Source organism: Chaetodon trifascialis, chromosome 6 (genome assembly GCF_039877785.1).
Source record: "Chaetodon trifascialis isolate fChaTrf1 chromosome 6, fChaTrf1.hap1, whole genome shotgun sequence".
In the NCBI taxonomy this organism is placed as follows: Eukaryota; Metazoa; Chordata; class Actinopteri; order Chaetodontiformes; family Chaetodontidae; genus Chaetodon; species Chaetodon trifascialis.
In genome coordinates, this window is record NC_092061.1 from 11,705,636 (window position 1) to 11,724,641 (window position 19,006).

A 19,006-nucleotide genomic window follows, 5' to 3' on the forward strand; every position below is an offset into this window, starting at 1 on the left:
CTGTTGTAAATAACGGCAGGTTGTGATCTATCTGTGTCAGTGCGGTAAAACAAAAACACACACAGGAAACACCAGGAAATGTCTGTGATTGTAGATAAACTGCACTGATAATGCTGACATGAGACTGGAGACTGGCTGAGGGTCAGCAGTGATATGTTGATGCTAAGCCATGTGAGCAATCTTGAAAGAGAAAAAAAAAGATTTTATCTTTTATCCCAAAATGGTCTTTCTGACAGCTCGCATTTTATACAAAGATCTGGAAACAGGCCTTGCTCTGACGCAGAAGCAACAAAAATATTTGACAATTTCCTCTTCCCGACATTCCATCTGTAACCCCGTCTTATCTCGCCGCCGCACAGGAGAAGGAGCAGATGCACACCTGAAAGATGTAAAGCTAAAGGCTCCTCCTCAGGTCTGTCATACAGCACTTCCACGCTTGTTGTTGGGGAAGGGGTGAACATTTCTCTGTCGCTTTCAGATTTCCAACAGCACCAGCTCTCTAACTACAACCTCCCCCTCCGTAATCACAATGCAACCACTGACCCATCATCTAATGGATGGCATTAAGCAGATTATTCAGCAGATTTCTGCAGCACACCTGTAAAATTCAACCAAAAGGGTGATGAAATGATGTAAAAACAGAGTGAGTTCTCCAGGTTGGTGAGAGATAAGAGAGATGTGTCTTTAACACTGTACTCTCGGGGTCATGGGGTGCTGCGGATTCCATTTTCACTTCTGTCATTTAATCAAACAGAAATATCACATAAAATCCAGACTCTCCTCTACTGCTCTCTTTACACCGGCTTGATTACACTGGGTGACTGTTCTATCTCTGTTAATCCTCCAGCACCTCTGTATAATCATTATTCCATTCACCATGACCTATCTCCACTTTCTTTCTCCTTCTCTCACTGAGCTGACTCTCATAAGAACTCTCCACTAACCACAGGCTATGGGAGTTTGTAAGTCAACAGACTATTATACAATACAGCCATAAGACATCGCAGACATCGCAGAAACTTGCTGCTCCTCCACTCCTGCTCTCTCCATCTTCACAAGGGCCAACAGCCCACACAGTGCATCAAGTTCATGCAGTTTTTTTGGAGTTTTTCTCAATAGCAGTTTAGGGAACAGTAAGAAATCACAAACTGAGCTGAAACCCTTCGTTACAAAATCACTCTCAGAGCATAATTTGTTAATCAAACTGTTACAGCAGATTTTTCCTTCACTGTCACAATTATGCACTGTTTTGTCTCCACTCTTTGTTATCTTGTTTGTAATGAGCATCGACCTGAAAAAAGTTAATTTCATTAATGGCGTTTGGTGGAATAACAGCACATCAGAACTGACTGGGTCAGAGATGTAACTGCTGTCTGTAAGAGACTTTCAAACAGGGGTTTGAGCAATAAAGTCAGATAGACTAGACTAAAAATAATATCACACAACAAATAAGAATAGCTTCTCTCATTTTCTTTTTATGTTGATGGAAAAAGTGCTGCATAAATTTCCATTTTCCAGCAAGATCAAGCTCCTGTTTCAAGTATAAGCATGGCATCTCCACATCCACAGAGATGACATGCTCATACAAGCTTACACATTTCAGTTTCACCCCTATATGACTGTATCTCCCTGCACTGTCGACTTTCTCCACATCTCTTGTACTTGAACAAACCATTATTTCTCCTTGGGGGTCCTTGACAGGCGGTGACATCCTTGCTGCTGTACAAAATATTCATTCACTATGAACAAAGAGTTGCACTCCTGTGTCCTCTCTGGGGAAACACACTCAAACACACATATCTTGCTCATGTCAGGGTCAGGTAATAATCAAGGTGGAATAAGATGAAGTCTGGCTTGGGCTGCTTTGGAGACCAGTAGGTACAGCACTCCTGCAGAACCGACCCAGGTTGAAGTGAGGTCAGGGTGGCTGCTGGGAGTCCTCCGAGAGAGAGAGAGAGAGCGAGAGAGAGAGAGAGAGAGAGAGAGAGAGAGAGAGAGAGAGAGAGAGAGAGAGAGAGAGAGAGAGAGAGAGAGTATTAATCATCCATGGTGCAGTGCGTGAGTGTGTGTGAAGCCGCTCAGGTCTCGTAGATGTATCTGGATCGGGGTGATCTCTCCTCTCCTCCCTCTCTCGGATCACTCCTCTGAAGCGCGGACAGAGAGCGGACAGTCGCCCACAGTAAGCGGCTCTATAGCAGCCGCCTCTGGCTTATCTCATCTCGGCGGATCACCCCCGGTGCCGACCCGTACCGGCTGTTCCTCTTCCCCCCCAGCCCCCTCCGTATCATTTGAATCATACACACACATATAATGCGGCCGTGTTTCACTTTCTTTGCTTCCGAGGATCTCAATCTCTCACATCTTTTTGTTGTTGTGCTCCGCGGATCTTTGTTTCTGGACGGCGGGCTGCGGCTGCGTGAGTACGGATGGCTGCTGTTATCTTTGCATGTATTTCTTTCTTCCTCCTGGTCTTGCACACCGCACAGATACTGAGATATATAAGATAACGTGAAGCTGGTTGAGGGAGGAAAAAGAAGGAGGACAGGGATGTTTGTCGTTGTTATACTTTTTTCTTTTCTTTTTTTTATTACTTTACTTTATTGAAAATGGATTATTATGTTTTATTAAGATGCACTTCAGTCTCACTGTTTTTGTTCTGTCAGAGGGGCGTTACTGGAGTCTGTGTAGACACACAAAGGCAGCTGCGGGAAGCCAGTGTGCAGAGAGGATGCAGCGTTTCCCATCGAAACTAAAACTGCCTCAATGCCTGTTGGGAAGTAAATAGAGTCCAAGAGAAAGAGAAAGAAAACAGTCAGGGATGTAGAGGCAGCTGCACAAAGCAGAGTACAGCCCCTGTCTGCCCCCATCCACTATCACCTATTTGTTGACATCATATGGCTCATTGTGGAGTATAGTTTCATTTTTCTGCATTAGCCTAAATTAAAGGCTATTTTAATCCAGTGGGATATTTATAATAATTTTGTCAGCAGGCTTCATAATTGCAAATTAAGACATTTTACTGCACTGCATCAAGACGCTGCAAAAGACTTATTTATAATATGTATTCTCCTTGCATAACCTGAAGAAATATGGAGAATAAACGCATAGAGAGAACACCAAGCGCCATCTCCACTGGTTATGCATTATATATTAAGTTAGCCCAGCGCTGCACCTCCCACCCAGCGCCACTGTCAAAGCTCCCTCTCTCGATCAGTATCTCTGTTCTCAGCAGTCAGCCCTGACTGAGGCCAACATGAACACAGAGTGTGTGCTGTTGAGGAGCAGTTGTAGTCCAGTTATTGAGATATTTATTTCTAGAAATAAATGGAGGGGGAGGGCTGACACTCAAGCCTGCCCTCAGGCCTTTGACAGCAAAAAGATTTGTTTTATGGATTGATGGATTGTTTGGGGTCTTACAGCCCAGGGATCTCCTATCAATCTGTGACCTTTCGAGAGGTGGTAAACAAGCTAAAAGACTCATTCACTTTTAATTTGCTTAACTTGAAATGAGACAAAATAAAGTTAGACTGTGTGATGTAATCGGAAAAGTAGACCATCGCTGAAAAAAAGATGCTGTCATGACAATCCCCTCCATCCTGTCAGATAGTCCCTCTGCTGTGGAACATCAGCAGCATCATATAGCACATATTAAAGCATCACTGATTATCCTCTCTAAGCACAGTAAGTTGCTGGTGTAGGTTAAGTTACGCTGCCATTCAGTGTTATGTAATGGTAACCCTCTTGTGACGTGGACCCTGTTAACACACTGGCTCTGTTGCTGTGTAACTTTCATCTTAATCTTCTGTGTGTGTGTCTCTCTCTGTTCTGCTCTGTCCATTTCCTCTTTCCCTCCCCAGCAGCAGCACCAGCAGCAGATGCATTGAGCGACACAGCTAACAGCAGTATCTTTCCACGCTGACCACCGCCTGATGCTGAAATCCCTACATTCATGAGAAGGCAACAGGAAGCAGATTACTGAGGGATTAAATGCATGTACACGTATGCACACACAGAGTACTGCAGGTCCAGGATTTGACTGCTGTCCAACTGTGGATCTCACGTTGAATGGACTTGTCTGACTGACTGACTGACTGACTGACTGGAACACTCTCTGTGGTATCATGGAAGAAGAGGAGGAGCCGACAGAGTCTCATTGAAAGCAACTCACATAACCCCACCTTCTTCCTCCTGCCTCACTATCGAAGGCTTTGACTGGTCGATGAGGATTAAAGACTTATAACAAACAACGAAGCGTGCAGAGAAAGGGAGGGAGAGAGGAGTGCAGAGCCGACCGTCCGCCTGCTGCCGTCCCATGATGCATCTACACATGTCTAAGAGCGGGATCAGCCTCGCAGAGGGCTGTTTCTATGGATACCCCTGCCCTGGGTTGTATTAATAAGACTCACTGATATTCTGACTATCTGCGCGTGAAAAAAAACACAGCGAGAGATTAGAAGGGCATCCCTGCAGCAGGCTACAGCATTAAATAGCATCTCTGGAGGCAGAGAGAGACGTCAAGTGTCAACAGGAAAACAAAGGAAAAAGTTTTTTTGAAACATGTATTGCAGATGCTTCACCAACACACGTTCAAACCTGTAGCTGCACCATCACCAAACTCACTGCTGGATTTCTTCTCGCTTGGTTTCTTTTATTTCGATGCTTTCTGACGTACCGTTTGTTGCTCGCACACTCCTTGTTCAAGGTTGTGTTCAGGACAACATTAACAATAGCTGGTTCAGAAAAAGGGTGATTTGATAAGAATCTGCCCACACAGGACCAGAAGAGGAGGTGAAGATGATGCACAAAGACACTTCTGAGCCCTGAAGGAAATAACTCATTTTCTAACCTGCTTGGAAGACAGAGCACAGCTTGAAAACTCCGGATAAAATAATCCTCCTGCAAGTTTTGTGGGCCCCTAAAACTGCCATCACCTCTCACCAGACTTCTTTTGGTATTGAATGTGGGTCTACATGAGAACAGACCTCTAACATGCACCAGCTACCTAGAGAAAAATCAGGTCTCTAGTTAAAGTTTTGGACTCACCAGCAAGATGATGTGCATAAGACAGTAACAAAGCACTTTTAATCTATTTTGAGGTACCTTGAATCTATTTATCATCTGTCCCTAACACCTCCAGATTGAGCTATCATGGCCAGACAAGATGCCCCCCTCTTCCTCCATGGCTTTGACCTGGGCAGCCACTTTGTTGACCTTCAACCTCTTGGCATGGGCGTCACAGGCCTGGTCCTCTCAGCTGTGGACCAGCGCACTGGACAGCGGGTGGCAATTAAAAAACTGGTGATGCGTGATGCCGTGACAGTGAAACACGCCCTGCGGGAGGTCAAAATCACTCGGCGGCTGCACCATGAAAACGTGGTGAGAGTTCATGAGGTTTTGGCGCCGTATGGACGACCACTGCCCAGAGACCCAGCCCAGCTGAGTGCCCTGTACATCATCCAGGAGTGCATGGAGACTGATCTGGCACGGCTGCTGGAACAAGGACCACTACACACAGGTATGAGAATGAAGAGGGAAATAGGAAATTATAAAGAAACACAAAATGGTTATTTGAATTTTGAGAGTTAAAGTTGCATTTTTGCAACAGTTTGGTGTTTCTTGTTGACTACCGTTTTGTTGCTGCCCTGCTGGCTTTGTTTACACTGTGATTTGTTGGATTTAACTGCAAAGCTTCTGAGACAGTACTTTATCATCCACATCCACAAATTCATGTTGGAAAATCACATTCATTCATACCTTTGCTTGTTTGTTTCGTCTTCATGAAATGCACGGTAACTATTGGAGACATCATTTTGGCATATGTGATGAAATAGTTTGCCTATAGCTGCACATTAGAACATCACAATTTTAGCCAAAATGTCCTCATTCATTAAGTCTTTCCTTTATTCATGCGTGTTGTGTTTTTGATTATGCCACTTTTGACAAATTTGAATGTGGATCGAGTTATTTAGCCATACTAGCTTTGCTAACGTAAACATCACATAAGCAAATCAGAGTAAAATGCAAAAAAAAGGATTTGTTTATTGCTGAATGTATTGACTGAGCTAGGAAGCAGCATGGTGAGAATAAAAGCTGTTCCTGTATCCTGATGTCTGCCTTTTGCCCTTGAACAGGTCATGCTACTCTGCTGTTCTACCAGCTGCTGAGGGGACTGAAGTTCATCCACTCTGCTAACGTCCTGCACAGAGATCTGAAGCCTGCCAACATATTCATCAACACGGACCAACTGCTGCTCAAGATTGGAGACTTCGGGCTGGCCAGGATAGTCGACCCTCACTACTCTCATAAGGTGAGACAGAAGAGACGCACAAGGAAACCCACCACACACATACATGCAATACACAAGGACATTTACACATACACAGTGTTACCTCTCACCATGGAAATCTGTGGTTTACAAACTTTAAGTTCTCTGCTTTCAACAGTAATCTGATTTAAAAATGTCCATCTAAGCACAAAAAGTCCTTTCTCAGGTTTAGATATTATGATAGTTGGCTTACATATATACTAGTAGTTTGATGTCTTTTTTTTTTTTTTTTTTTACAGTGTTCAAGGCTTTGACTGATGACCGAACATGACATAGTGTGCAAGCTGGGGGTTTTCAATAATCAGGAATGCTTGTACAAACATTTCCAGCCTAACCTAATTACTCTTAGTAATCTTTTTTGGGGCATGTAAATGAAGCAGATGTGCCAAGCGTTCTTTGACGAGAGGCCAATAAATGCCTGTGATCATTACTCTCTTTAGGCTAATGCTGTCTTAACAAGTTTTAGATTAATTTCATGAATCCATAATCTTCAGAGGACAAGCCAGCAGAGAAGTTTAGACCCACCCACACGTTGATTTTGTCAGAGAATGGTACTTTTTGATACTTGTTCTGCACAAATTAATCATGGTATAAGTAGTCATAAAAGTTGCGAAAGTTTGGAGGATTTTGCCTCTCCTCGTTGCTCTGACGCAGCGTGAGCTGTTCTGCTGCTGATGAATGAATCAAGGGAGAGTTTTGTAATATTAAACACTGTCTCTGCTCCCTCTTATTGAGTTAGAGCTGTTATCAAGGAAGAGATGGCAACTCCTCAAGCCCTGTGTGATTATCAGACGACAGTGCACAAACCCTTGTCCGTGTGTAGTAAGAGATACACGATGGGATGGGATACCGTTGTGAAAGAATCCTCCTGTAGAAAATCAAGGCGGCTCACACATGTTTTGTGCACCTCACAATTGAAGCTCAGAATAATTGATCTGTCTGTCTGGTCAGGGTTAGGGTTAGCGGTTAGCGCCTTGGCAAATACAGCAAGAATTTCAAAATCTCAATCTTTGAGGAGTGTAACTGCAACACCTCTCAGAAGGATTGCACATACTGCGACTGTAGTACAGCCAAGTCGTCTTTTCTCTATGACTGGTATCTCTGATTACTCTGATGTTGCTGATGTGTGTCTTTCACATTGGGCTGCAACCCTGCTATTAATGTCTTCTTCCTAAACCTGATATCAGGTTTTGTGCTCATCAAACCCTGCGATTAGCCTGTCCATTGTAGATGAAGGCTTCTCAGAGATTAATGTGACAATTTACTGCTCCATTGTGCTGCTCTATTATACACAAAGATCCCACAGCAATACTGTAACACTAGCAGGGCAGGATCCCTGTGTGTGTGTGTGTGTGTGTGTGTGTGTGTGTGTGTGTGTGTGTGTGTGTGTGTGTGTGTGTGTGTGTGTGTGTGTGTGTGTGTGTGTGTGTGTGTGTGTGTGTGTGTGTGTCTTTTTGGCCTATGCATGTGGAGAGGAGCTCTTGTGAAAGACGATCTTTGTCAGCTCGGAACACGGGACTGGGGATCAGCTGGGTGCAGACACAGGGGGTGCGTTTGGAGGGGAGGAGGGAGGTGGGAGGAGGGGTTGATGAGGGTCGGCAGAGAACAGATGAGGAGCAAGGGTGAGGAATATTGAGTCATGGAAGGGTGAAAGAAGGAGAGGTGAAAAGTACAAAGGCAGAGAAAGGGAGAACGAGAGGGAGGATGAGCAAAAGTGCAAAGAGGAGAAACAAGGAAAGGGAGAATAAAAAAAGATGAAGGTAGTCTGGTTCATGCAGGACAGCAGAAACAATGTTTACTTCTGTTTCACTCTGTTCCCCATTCTGTGCATGTGTTTGGATGTCTTTGCTCTCACACTGCGTGCCACAGCAGAAACTGCTCTGTCTGCTAGAGAACACAATGTTCTCAATAGATAGATAGATAGATAGATAGATAGATAGATAGATAGATAGATAGATAGATAGATAGATAGATAGATAGATAGATAGATAGATAGATAGATAGATAGATAGATAGATAGATAGATGGAAGGTTTGCTGTTTTTATAGTATAGTATAGTAATAAATCCTACACTTGTCTGATACAATGTGTCTATCATATGAATATGCACATGAAGGCATTTCTGATTTTTTTGAAATCCAGGGTCACAACAACTACTATTTCAGTATATTTTAGCTCCTGCACAAAGTATTTTTCCCTCTCCAGGTGCTGCAGTATCCTCCTCTTCCTTTGCAGACTTCAGTCTCAAAGCTTTGATAACAGGGATGCATTAATAACCAGTGCTGGCTGCACATTTTACTCCAGTTTGAAACCTGACTGCTGACAACACTGCTGACATGGGTTGAATTGTTCTGAGCTGGGAGTTCGTCATAGTGCAGTCTGACGGTCCCAGCTGATGTGTCTGTTAGTCAGCAGAACATCAGTTTGTCATTGTTCATTAGCATACGATTGCATTACAGTATCAGAGTTATGTGTGTGTGCTTGTGTGTCTGATGATGTGTGTGTGTAAGATGATGCTGGGCTATTTGTGATGCAGTGTTGACACCAAAGCAGATGCCTGCAGTGAATGTGCTTGTATCCTCTCTTGTATTTAATAATGCAGAGCCAAAGTGCTGTTTTTTCAAACATTTTGTGGTAATGGACGTGGGCAGTATTGACCTCAGCTGTGATGGAAATTCACAAATAGTATTAACAGACATATTATGCCATAAAACAAGACTGCTTGCTCTGTTTTTTGTCACTCATTTATATAGCTTTCAAATAGGGTGCCTGCATCACAGTCAGCCTTAATCAGGTTTTATATTATGTCATCTTGGGCATTACGAGTTTAGACTTTCTCACAAATGAATGATGTTTCCTCACTTCTACAGTATCTTACGCTGTGTGTGTGTTATCACGGTGGATTTTTAGCACACTGTGACTCTGCAGTGATCGAAATGAGGCTGTTTGACGAGCCATCTAGATGTGTGCAGACAAACATTTACTCAGGCAAGGAGAGATAACAGAAAGGTTCAGAGGAGAGAGGAAGGAAACGGAGGCTGTGAGAACATTATTTGTGATGTTGTTTACGGTCTAAACCAGTAGGAACTTTGCTGTTTCTGTGTGTGTGTGTGTGTGTGTGTGTGTGTGTGTGTGTGTGTGTGTGTGTGTGTGTGTGTGTCACCTGCTGAGGCAGCGCTGGATCTGCCCAGAAGAAATTATTCATGACCTGGATGAAGGATGGAAAGAAAGAAGGATAGGAAAGGTGAATCAGGAGAGGGCGTTGGAAAAGAATGAGAAAAGAAGAGCCTGAGAGGGAAGGAAGACATACAGAAAGATGCAGCGCGAGTAGACAAGTAAAGATAAGCAGAGTGGAACTGCAAGAAGAGAAGGGGGGATAAAACAGGTGAGAGAGGAGGTGAAGCATGATGGCGGAAAGAGACAGATGGGGTGAAGCGCGAAGAAAAGAGGGGAGGGAGGGGAAACAGTCATAACTGCCGATGGTGACGTAGAGAAACACTGAGGTGAGTTGAGATTAAAGGAGTGGATGGAGAGGAAAGTGGGAGGTGATGACAGCTGGGTGAAGAAAAAAGAGGAGGAAGGCAAAGAAGGGGTGCTGAAAACCAGCCTGAAACTGAGGCCTATATATATTTCTTTGTCTCTTTCTTAAAGCAACTTCCAAAGCTGCTTCATGATTAACTTTTCTCATCAAATAATATTCCAGTCTGAAAATGTTGTGCTTCTGACATGAAACATGGCCTCCCTTTGAAAATCACTCTCTGTCAAAAGCCTGCCGGGAAGCAGAAAGGAGAGCTCAGATGTAGAGAATGATCAGCGAAGAGGGTAGAGAGGGCCAGACGGAGAGAAGACAAGGCGAGTGTATGTTTGTCAGACCATCACTGAGCACTCAGCATCAGTTTCTGCTCTGTCATCTGCTGGCACACACAGAGGAGAACAGGCCGCGATGAGGGAGGGCGGTAAGTAAGGTGCAGCAAGGGCAGAGGAGCTGGGGAGAGAGAGGGAGTGGAGAGTGGGTACACATGACGTAGGGGTCCCGAGAAAAGGAGAGGCCGCACAGTAGGAGTAAAGAATGAGAGAGAAGAGAGCTGTGAAACTGAAGTTGCTTCATAGTTGTAGATACTCAGTAGTGCTGTGCAACTGGGCAACTCATGTGACACCTTATAGTTGAGGAGTAATATAATGTAAGACAGCTGGCCTGAAAAGACTCCCAGATCCATCGCTGGACCAATTTCTGACATCCATTTTGGGCTTGAAAACTCATCTGGGCCAGGATAAATCCCATGCTGTCTATATGGCATAAATCCTAAATAGAGTAATTCTCCAAGAGGTACCAGATAGAGAGGGAGAAAGGTGAATGCTGAGACTGAAAATGGAAACAGAGATATTGGGGCCCCCCTTTTACAACCATGAAAACTGTTTTGGGACAAAAGTGAACAAAAATAGTGTGCCAGTAAGAGAAAAGTGAACTTTATATGTCCACAGTCACCCTATTGTGTCTCTCATGATGAAGCATTGCCTAGCAGTTAAATGAGGAAGCGTTGAAAGGAAATTAACATGAGCTGCCAAGAAATCTAAAAACGTGTGAGGATGTGTCTTATTATAAGCATATTTCACTGTGCACTGTGTAGTCTTCTGATATCATGACTGTCAACAAGTTATAAAAATTGGGGCAGTAAGATTTGGCTCAGGAAAGATGCGAGGCCAGGAAATATAACAGGACACTTACTTAAATGCTGAGATTTTGTAAGGTTGGAGAGTGGAGTGATTACAGAGAGTGAGAGATGGAGTGACACGTAAGAGGCAAAGCATATAGCAACAGGCAAAAACACCTCATTATGAACAAGTCTGGTTTGTATGTGAGTGCACTCGTGTGCGGCTCATCTTTACATGTGGTGTCATGGATGTTATTCACAAGGTGAACATTTGCAGATGTAAAAGGCAGAGGAGGGCCTTGTCGGAGCAGCGCCTAATGAGCGGACGTGTGTTGTTATAGAGCAGAGCATCAAAGGCTTGTCAAAAGTCAGTAACTGCAGGTAGAGATTCAAGGCTGTGTTTTCCCTGGCAGAGTGTATCCAGAAGCCAGCTTCCATCCTCATCGATGACATAAAATGATGAAGTCTTTCTGTTTGGAAATCAAAATAGCTTTCATTTCATTTTGTCGCTGACATCACTGACTTCACAGTGCTCCCATTCCAACAAATATAACTACCCACAAACTGCCAGCTGGATGATGATGAATATGAGCAATATGAACACTTCATACACGTGCATGCAGACTTACAAGTACACTACTGAATGGTAACAACGAACCAATCTGTTGCATGCTCATCACTAATATAACTACAGTATTTCATTTGGATGCTCTGTCTTTTAACTCACCTCTTTCTTTTGCTCTCTTTCCCCTGCTTTTCCCTCACTCATCCCCTCACCTGCCTCTCCAGGGCTATCTGTCAGAGGGTCTCGTAACTAAGTGGTATTGCTCCCCCCGTCTGCTCCTGTCCCCCAACAACTATACCAAGGCCATAGACATGTGGGCTGCTGGCTGCATACTGGCTGAAATGCTCACTGGACGCATGCCGTTTGCAGGTACCTCCTCTGTTCGTCATGCAGTCTCTGCCAAAACACTGTTGCATGACCTTGATGTCCTACAGAAACATTATGACATTGCTGATCATTAGTTTGATGACATAAGGAAATATGATCATATCATTAGCATTCAGCAGTAATACTGTATTACTGAAAGTCCTGCAAGAGCTTTCTGGGAGATGTGTTTGCAGGAACTGGCAGTTTCTTTTCTCGTGTCTCTCTTATTCTGCAGATCTATGAGACCTGATTGTGTTTTGGCTCCCATGAAGGACTGTGCATATTAAAGATTAGCTGCAAATGAAAAAAAATTATTTGGATGCCCTTTATTGTTATGTTAGCAATAAAGATAGACATGTAAAGTTTTTAAGGGTGAACATTGCATACACATTTGTAGCATCAATCTCTGCAGTATTGGTTTGCGCAGTGAGAATGAGAAAGTGACAACAGACCATCTTAGCAACAATAAACACCAGCCTAAATAAGACAGACAATACTGACATCAGCAGCTTAGTGACTGTATAGTGCAATCAGATAGCTCAGTTGTATTCAAAAACATCTTTTGTGTCCTTCACTTACTAATGTGAAGTTCTCACAGAAATGCAAAGAAAAGTGCTTAAAGACTACATCACAAGGTGACATCAAGTGAGAGCGAAGGAGAGTTAGTCTTTGCAGAGTGTCCTCAGCCAAAGATACTTTATTCTCTTTCTGCAGGCTACTTCTTTGCCTGACCAGAATAACAATGATGATAGAGAAATTCTCGCTGTCTGAAGCAGATGTAGTTCTTCCTGACAGGCAGATTTGACCTCCAGCAGCCCTCTACACCACAGGCGAGATGTGCCATCAGCTCCAATGGCGTCATCCATTCCCTGGTGTTCCTCTCTGCTTTCACACATTGACTGTTAGAAATACGTGCCTTGCTTTTCACTTAGCCACCAGAGTTTAGAGGGCACAATATATGATTGTTTACCATAGGAGAAGTGAGGCATTCTCATCCAAATACACCACTGCTTGCTTATTTCCTGGAGTGTTGAATGTGTTGATATAGCACCACCTGCTGGTGTCCATTAGCTTCATAGAGACATTTAGGTGGAAAATGTGCATAGCTGGAAAGATGCTATTAGACCACTCTGCTCTGAGCTGAATGAGCTACTTTAAATAGTTATTCTCCAACAGCTATCCAATTAAGATGCAAGAAATGACATTTTATGTGATTTCAACAGAACTGAAGTGGCTGTTGTAATATCTGGGCCTCCTTGCCTTACCATTTCTTTCACTTGACAGCTCACAACTCCTCGTTATTTCTGTTTGACTCTAATTGGTCACCTTTACCTTCTGCTTGCGGAACCGATCCTCATTCTCTTCTCTGCTTGTCTCTGATTGGTCGGCTTACCCTCCCAGGAGCTCATGAGCTGGAGCAGATGCAGCTGATTCTCAACACCGTGCCAGTGCTGAGAGAGGAGGACAGGCTGGACCTGCTACAGGTGACGCCTCAGTGGCTGCTGCTGCTATTCATATGTCTGCAAGCTGGTTGTTTAAATATGCAACAGGGTGTCACTGTCATGTTTTGTTTGCAGCTTAAGACAAGAACAATTTAGTCTGCGGATGAGGTATTCTTTCCAGTGATGCCCCGGCTTGTGTGTAGCACCTCGAATCCCCTATAGAACTGTACAATATAAATAACCTCATCAGAATTATCTACACATTTAACCCCACTGTCATCCCTCCTTTCCCAGGTGATGCCTTCATATGTCAGTCATGGGTGGAGAGTGAAGAAACCCTTTTCTGAACTGCTGCCTGAAATGGATGTTCAGGGTGAGTGGAGGGACTTGAGTAGTGAGAAGGAGAGGGAGGTCAAGCAGTTTGAAATACAATGGGGGCAAGTAAGACTAATGGAAGATGTGAGGAGGAGAAGCACAGATTCAGAAGGATGAAGAGATGATAGTGGAGTGTATAGCAGTTCAGTGGTCTAACATATAATTTAACCCCGAGAGGATGATGAATGAGAATATTTCTTTCAAGAAGAACATACTTCACGGCCACCACATTTTATTTCTCCCTCTCTTCCTCCCCCACTGATCTCATCTTCTTCTCCTCTCAGCTGTGGACTTCCTTGAGCGCATCTTGACCTTTAACCCCATGGATCGGCTGACGGCTGAAGCAGCGCTGTCCCATCCCTTCCTCCAGCAGTACTCCTGTCCAGAGGACGAGCCCACCTCGTCACATCCCTTCCGCATCGAGGACGAACTGGAGGACAGCCTCATCACCGAGCAGAGCCTCAGCAACAGCAACAGTCAGGCCTCCAGCATCCACTGGGAGAGGTTAGTACTGAAGCTGGGGCCATTTTTTTTGTTAATTTTTTAACATGTTTAAATCAGAATTTTAATGCTATCTGTCACTACTACAGTTTGTCCACTGGTGTCTGGTCTATATAGTTGATTTCTCATCAACTTATTACCACATTTATCCAAAAACAAAACTCCCTGCTTACGAAAGCTAAATATGCTGATTCAATTGGTTAGTCTAGGAATATATTTCACAATATTTATACATGCATCACTAAAAAATGGTTAATCAATGTGCAAATGTTTGATGGAACAGACAAGTCTCGCAAAGCACAGTGAGATGCAGGTTCCTGCTCTAAATAAACATATCAGACTGATTATACTGTGCAGCAAAGTTATTATAAGAATAATATAAATGCTTAATTTCTGCCCTCTTGCAGGTACGAGAACAGTTTATCAACAGATGCGTCGTGGCAGCAGTCAGGCAGGAGGTGTCGCTGCATGCCTCCCGGCCACATTACCTCCGACCTGGGAGACACCACAGAGGACGAGGAGGTGCAGAGGGACCCCAGGGCCAGTTCTGCCTCGCTGTTAGAGGAGGCCCAGGTTGGACATGCTTTCTCATTTACCCCCACACTAACTGGTTTATACTTGGGTATAACATCATCTTATTTTAATGAAAGATCTGTGATGAAGTTGGTAAAGTTTGTGTAGCCTCAGTTTCACAGCAGTGGTACTGATAAGTGATTGTAATTAACCACATTTCTCATAATCTGTGTAGGAGAACGTAATGTTATAAATGGCTTCTTTTTGCCATAAAGTACTTTCATGTTTCTTGCCAAATTTAGTCTGGAAGTACACACTGTAAACGCTCTGCTCTGTGTGACAAATTAGAATGAGTCGAAGCACTTCAACACAAGATACAATTGGAATTAATTTCTCACTTTACCTTCTTCCCCATTTATTACTTTCTCCCTCCACAACTGCTGCTCCCCATCTATCTTATATAGGTTGACCCACGCAAATATTCCCACAGCAGCTCAGCTGAACGCTTCCTGGAAAACTCTCACTCCTCTCTGGAGCGGGCCTGTGGTTTGGGGTATGGGGAACTGGACTGTGGCCGCTCGTGTGACTACAAAGTGGGCTCTCCTTCATATTTGGACAAAATTGCCTGGAGGGAGGGCAAGCCTCAACACTACTCAGAGCCCAAGCTGATCCTGGATCTGTCTCATTGGAAGCGTAACACGAGCAGCCTCCCTGTGCCTGCTGAGCCTATTGGTGGCAGCATAGAGGACCTAGGAGAGATGAAGGAGGAGGAAGCAGAGGAGGAGAAGGAGGAGACAGGGGATTTATTTCAGGAGATCTCTCGCTGGGTGGAGAGCACCCAGTCTCGTCTGCACTCGCCCAGTCTCAGTCCTTCTTTGGAGCCACATTCGCCCTCCTGCTACACCTCCTCTCCGCCCCTCCCTCTCTCCCCAACTGACCTCCCAACTCCAGTCTTCCACTATACGGAAGTTGTACGACAACCATCAGCCGAGTATGACGAAGACAGATTGAGCCCACTTCCTCCTGTCACGTCTTCCTCCAATTCCATTCCCTCACTTCTCCCCTCGTCTCCCACCTCTCCACTTCCTCCTCAGTCCCCTCAAACTGCGTCTCCCCCCACATCGCCACTTTTTCCTCCCCGAGTATCTCAACCTCTTTCCTCTACTTCCTCCATTCCTCAGCCAGTAAATGACGACTCCTTGGGGTCACTTCCTGTCAAGCAAAAAGAGCGGCTCTTCGACCTAGATGTGTTCATATCCAGAGCGCTGAAGCTGTGCAGGCAGAATAAGGAGAAAGCTGATGGGAAGAAAGGAAAAGAGGGAGGATGGAGGGAAGAAAGCAAACAGCCGAACATTAACAAAAAGGTGCCCAGGCTTCCAGAGCACAGAACTCCACCACCACAGACTCCCAACTCATGATGCTGAATTTCAGATTAAGGTCCACCACAGTATAGCATCATCATGGGTAACACTTCCAAATGCTCATAGTGCTTCACATAGTGAGGGTGTCCTTGGCTGAATATGCTGCTTGAACAGTAGACCCTAGTGTTAGCAGCAGTCGTCTTTGTATCACTATTGCAATGAAATGCTACACGCCGTGACTAAGACCCCTCACTTCAACAAGAAATCCTGCGGCTTTTCAAGAGGTGCTCTCAGGCAATAAGAGGTCAGCTTAGCAGTGCAAATATCAAGGATTTGTTCTATGTAAGGATTTTCAGAAATAATCAGCTAATTAATGATTGTGGTATCATTTGTTAAGTTAAAGACGGACTTTGACTTGATAGCGACTGACGCAAACGGTCAGCCTGTTAATGAGAGTTATTCAGGCTATAGTGTGATGAATAACAGTAACCTTCTGGAGCGGGATCACTTGGTTTGCTTTGGATCCCTTGCTGTGTGTCACTCAGTCATTTTTTCGACATGTCAGACAGTCTTCCAATGGTGATGTTCACCGAATAATGAAAGCAACACTGGAAATGCTTTCCAAGTTTCTCTGAATGTATTAACTGAAAGATAATCAGTCATATTACGAACCATGAGGATTTCTTTTGTTGCTGTTTTAACACACAGTGACTTACTGAGCTCTGTCTCTGCTACATGCCTTGTAAACTTGTATAAAACTGTTGTCGTATTTAATTCTACAGTATATTTCTCAAGACTGCTGTTAACGATATTCTTGTATCTGAAATGTTCTTGCATTCTTTGTTGAATGCTAGAGCAGAGTTTTATGTTCCTTTGCAGTGAGTTGTATTTTTTATGTAGAATGCTTTATTGTAGTAATTTATGATTATTCAGCAAACTTTGCTCTAGTTCAATCGTAAAGAGTTTCATATCCTGTCTGCCTGATGCACTAAACAAGATCATCGTCTGCTGTACATTGACTGAAAAGACACAATCCTCTCTGTACTAGACAGCCAGATATCTGCGTCATTTTGCTCACTTAAATGTTAACCACAGAAAGCTATAATGCAAACAGTAGCCTATATTTTGGAGAATGTAGATCCTTTACAACCTTTATAGGAAATGATTTGTACTTCAAAACTCCTCAATGCTGCCCGGTAAACATATTAATATATGGAACTGAAAATAACCAAAACATATATTTTCAGATACTTTTCTAATCAGCGTGTTAGACAGTAGATCCTCACAATGTTATTTGCTGCGGCATCTGATGTTTTCCCTTCAAGGTAAACCAAATCAGGTAAAAAGATCCAGCCAAATATAAGTTATTAACAGATACAGGCTGTTGGCTTGTCCCCCATATTTTCTCAATCAACTGCATTTGCTGTTCATGTCACAAAGCTGCACAATAGTGAGCATATGGCCATTTCCACATGCTCACTATAAGAAAATTGAAATTATTCTGTTGAGCTAGTGCCAAAAAGAAATGCAGTTGAACCCATGTGCCCCCAAGAAGAAATAGACTTCCACATCCCTGGTTTCACTGTTTGACATGAAATGCCCTCCTGGGGCTGCAGCATAGACTGTATACAGTCAATGGCCTGTACCTACAGGAGGGTCCAGTTTTCTGGAATGCTACAGGCACAACACTGAGATGTGTAAGACACTGCCAGCACAGCTACTATAACCCCAGAACAAGACATGTTTTATCTGTCTCGTGATCATTCAGTATAACATCTGATACCCATTCTGACTAACCTCCTGTCAGTTAGCATCAAGTCTTTCATACCCTGTGATGTTAAAAGGTTAAAACTGACAAATATTGCTGTTAGCTATTAACACTCACGTAAAGTTAGTGTAAAATGTTGACATCCATAGTACTTGCACCCTCATTATAGCCAGCATAACCAGGCTGTGAGCAGATCATCACTTGCACAACACAGTATGACTTCCGAAGGATCGAGCCATGCGTGAGAATTGCTAAGAGTACAGCCTTTGATACAGCAAAGCCAGGTGCATTCTTTTATATTCACAATAGACATGAAGCACATGTAGAGTCGCTAGCACATTCAGAAATACAGGTTCGTCTGCGACAATTGAAACTCTACCGCTATCAATATTTATTTTCATTAATAATGTACCTTTAAGGTATTCATCATGCCTGGGCTGGACTGCTGGACTAACTGACAGAAATGTGCAAGTAAAAAAAAAGTGCAAACTGTCCATTTTCTGATCCAGAGCTATCTATTTAGAAAAATAGATAGAAGCTGTGCTGCAGTCAGACTAATTAAAGGAGTCTAGTTTTCAACCTATACAGGTCTAATGATCACATTTTACATTATACAGTTTCCTCTGCAGGTAACCTAAGCCAGCAATAACATCACTGACAAGTAACACAAGCATACTGTAACATGTGGTTACTGAGCCGACCTTAAGTCTTTCAAGTGTGTGAAGCAATGTAGAAAATGTGCCTCAGTCCACCTCAATGCTTCCAGCTTGCTGAATGTAATATACTGTATCCTCTCCGTTCTGCATGGCTTTCACAGCTTTTCAAATAGTTGTGTTTTTATTACGTGTTACTTTGTTGAGCAGTCATATTTCTGTGGGCTTTTATTTCTTTTGTACTCACGCTTCAAGGACACCTCAGCTTTTCATTTGAGAACAGCTGTGAGGTTTTTAAATGCTCAATATTGATTGATCGTATCTCTTTTTGCAGTTTCTGTTTTTGCTGAAAAATTAATAAAACAATACCTTAACTATTGTTTGACCTAATTTTTCCTGCTGTCATAGAGTAATACCAAGTCACATAAAAAAACTGCCAAAAATTTGTTATTTAAGGCTATTTTATGTTTGATTAATCTTTCTTT

At 43.4% G+C, this 19,006-nt stretch overlaps 1 protein-coding gene across 2 annotated transcripts; it reads left to right on the top strand.

The window, feature by feature from the left end:
• The first annotated feature begins 3,857 nt into the window (after positions 1 to 3,857).
• On the top strand, positions 3,858 to 18,900 carry mapk4 (mitogen-activated protein kinase 4). 2 transcript variants are annotated; one of them, XM_070964264.1, is made up of 9 exons: positions 4,931 to 5,017; positions 5,138 to 5,515; positions 6,132 to 6,307; positions 11,767 to 11,911; positions 13,310 to 13,392; positions 13,645 to 13,723; positions 14,010 to 14,229; positions 14,634 to 14,799; positions 15,204 to 18,900. In XM_070964264.1, exons 2-9 carry the CDS (start codon positions 5,149 to 5,151, stop codon positions 16,155 to 16,157), a joined length of 2,190 nt encoding a protein of 729 aa, XP_070820365.1. In that variant the 5' UTR covers positions 4,931 to 5,017; positions 5,138 to 5,148; the 3' UTR covers positions 16,158 to 18,900. The 2 variants fall into 2 exon arrangements, with proteins under 2 accessions (XP_070820364.1, XP_070820365.1); XM_070964263.1 differs by having other exon boundaries at positions 3,858 to 5,515.
• The last annotated feature ends 106 nt before the right edge of the window (positions 18,901 to 19,006 follow it).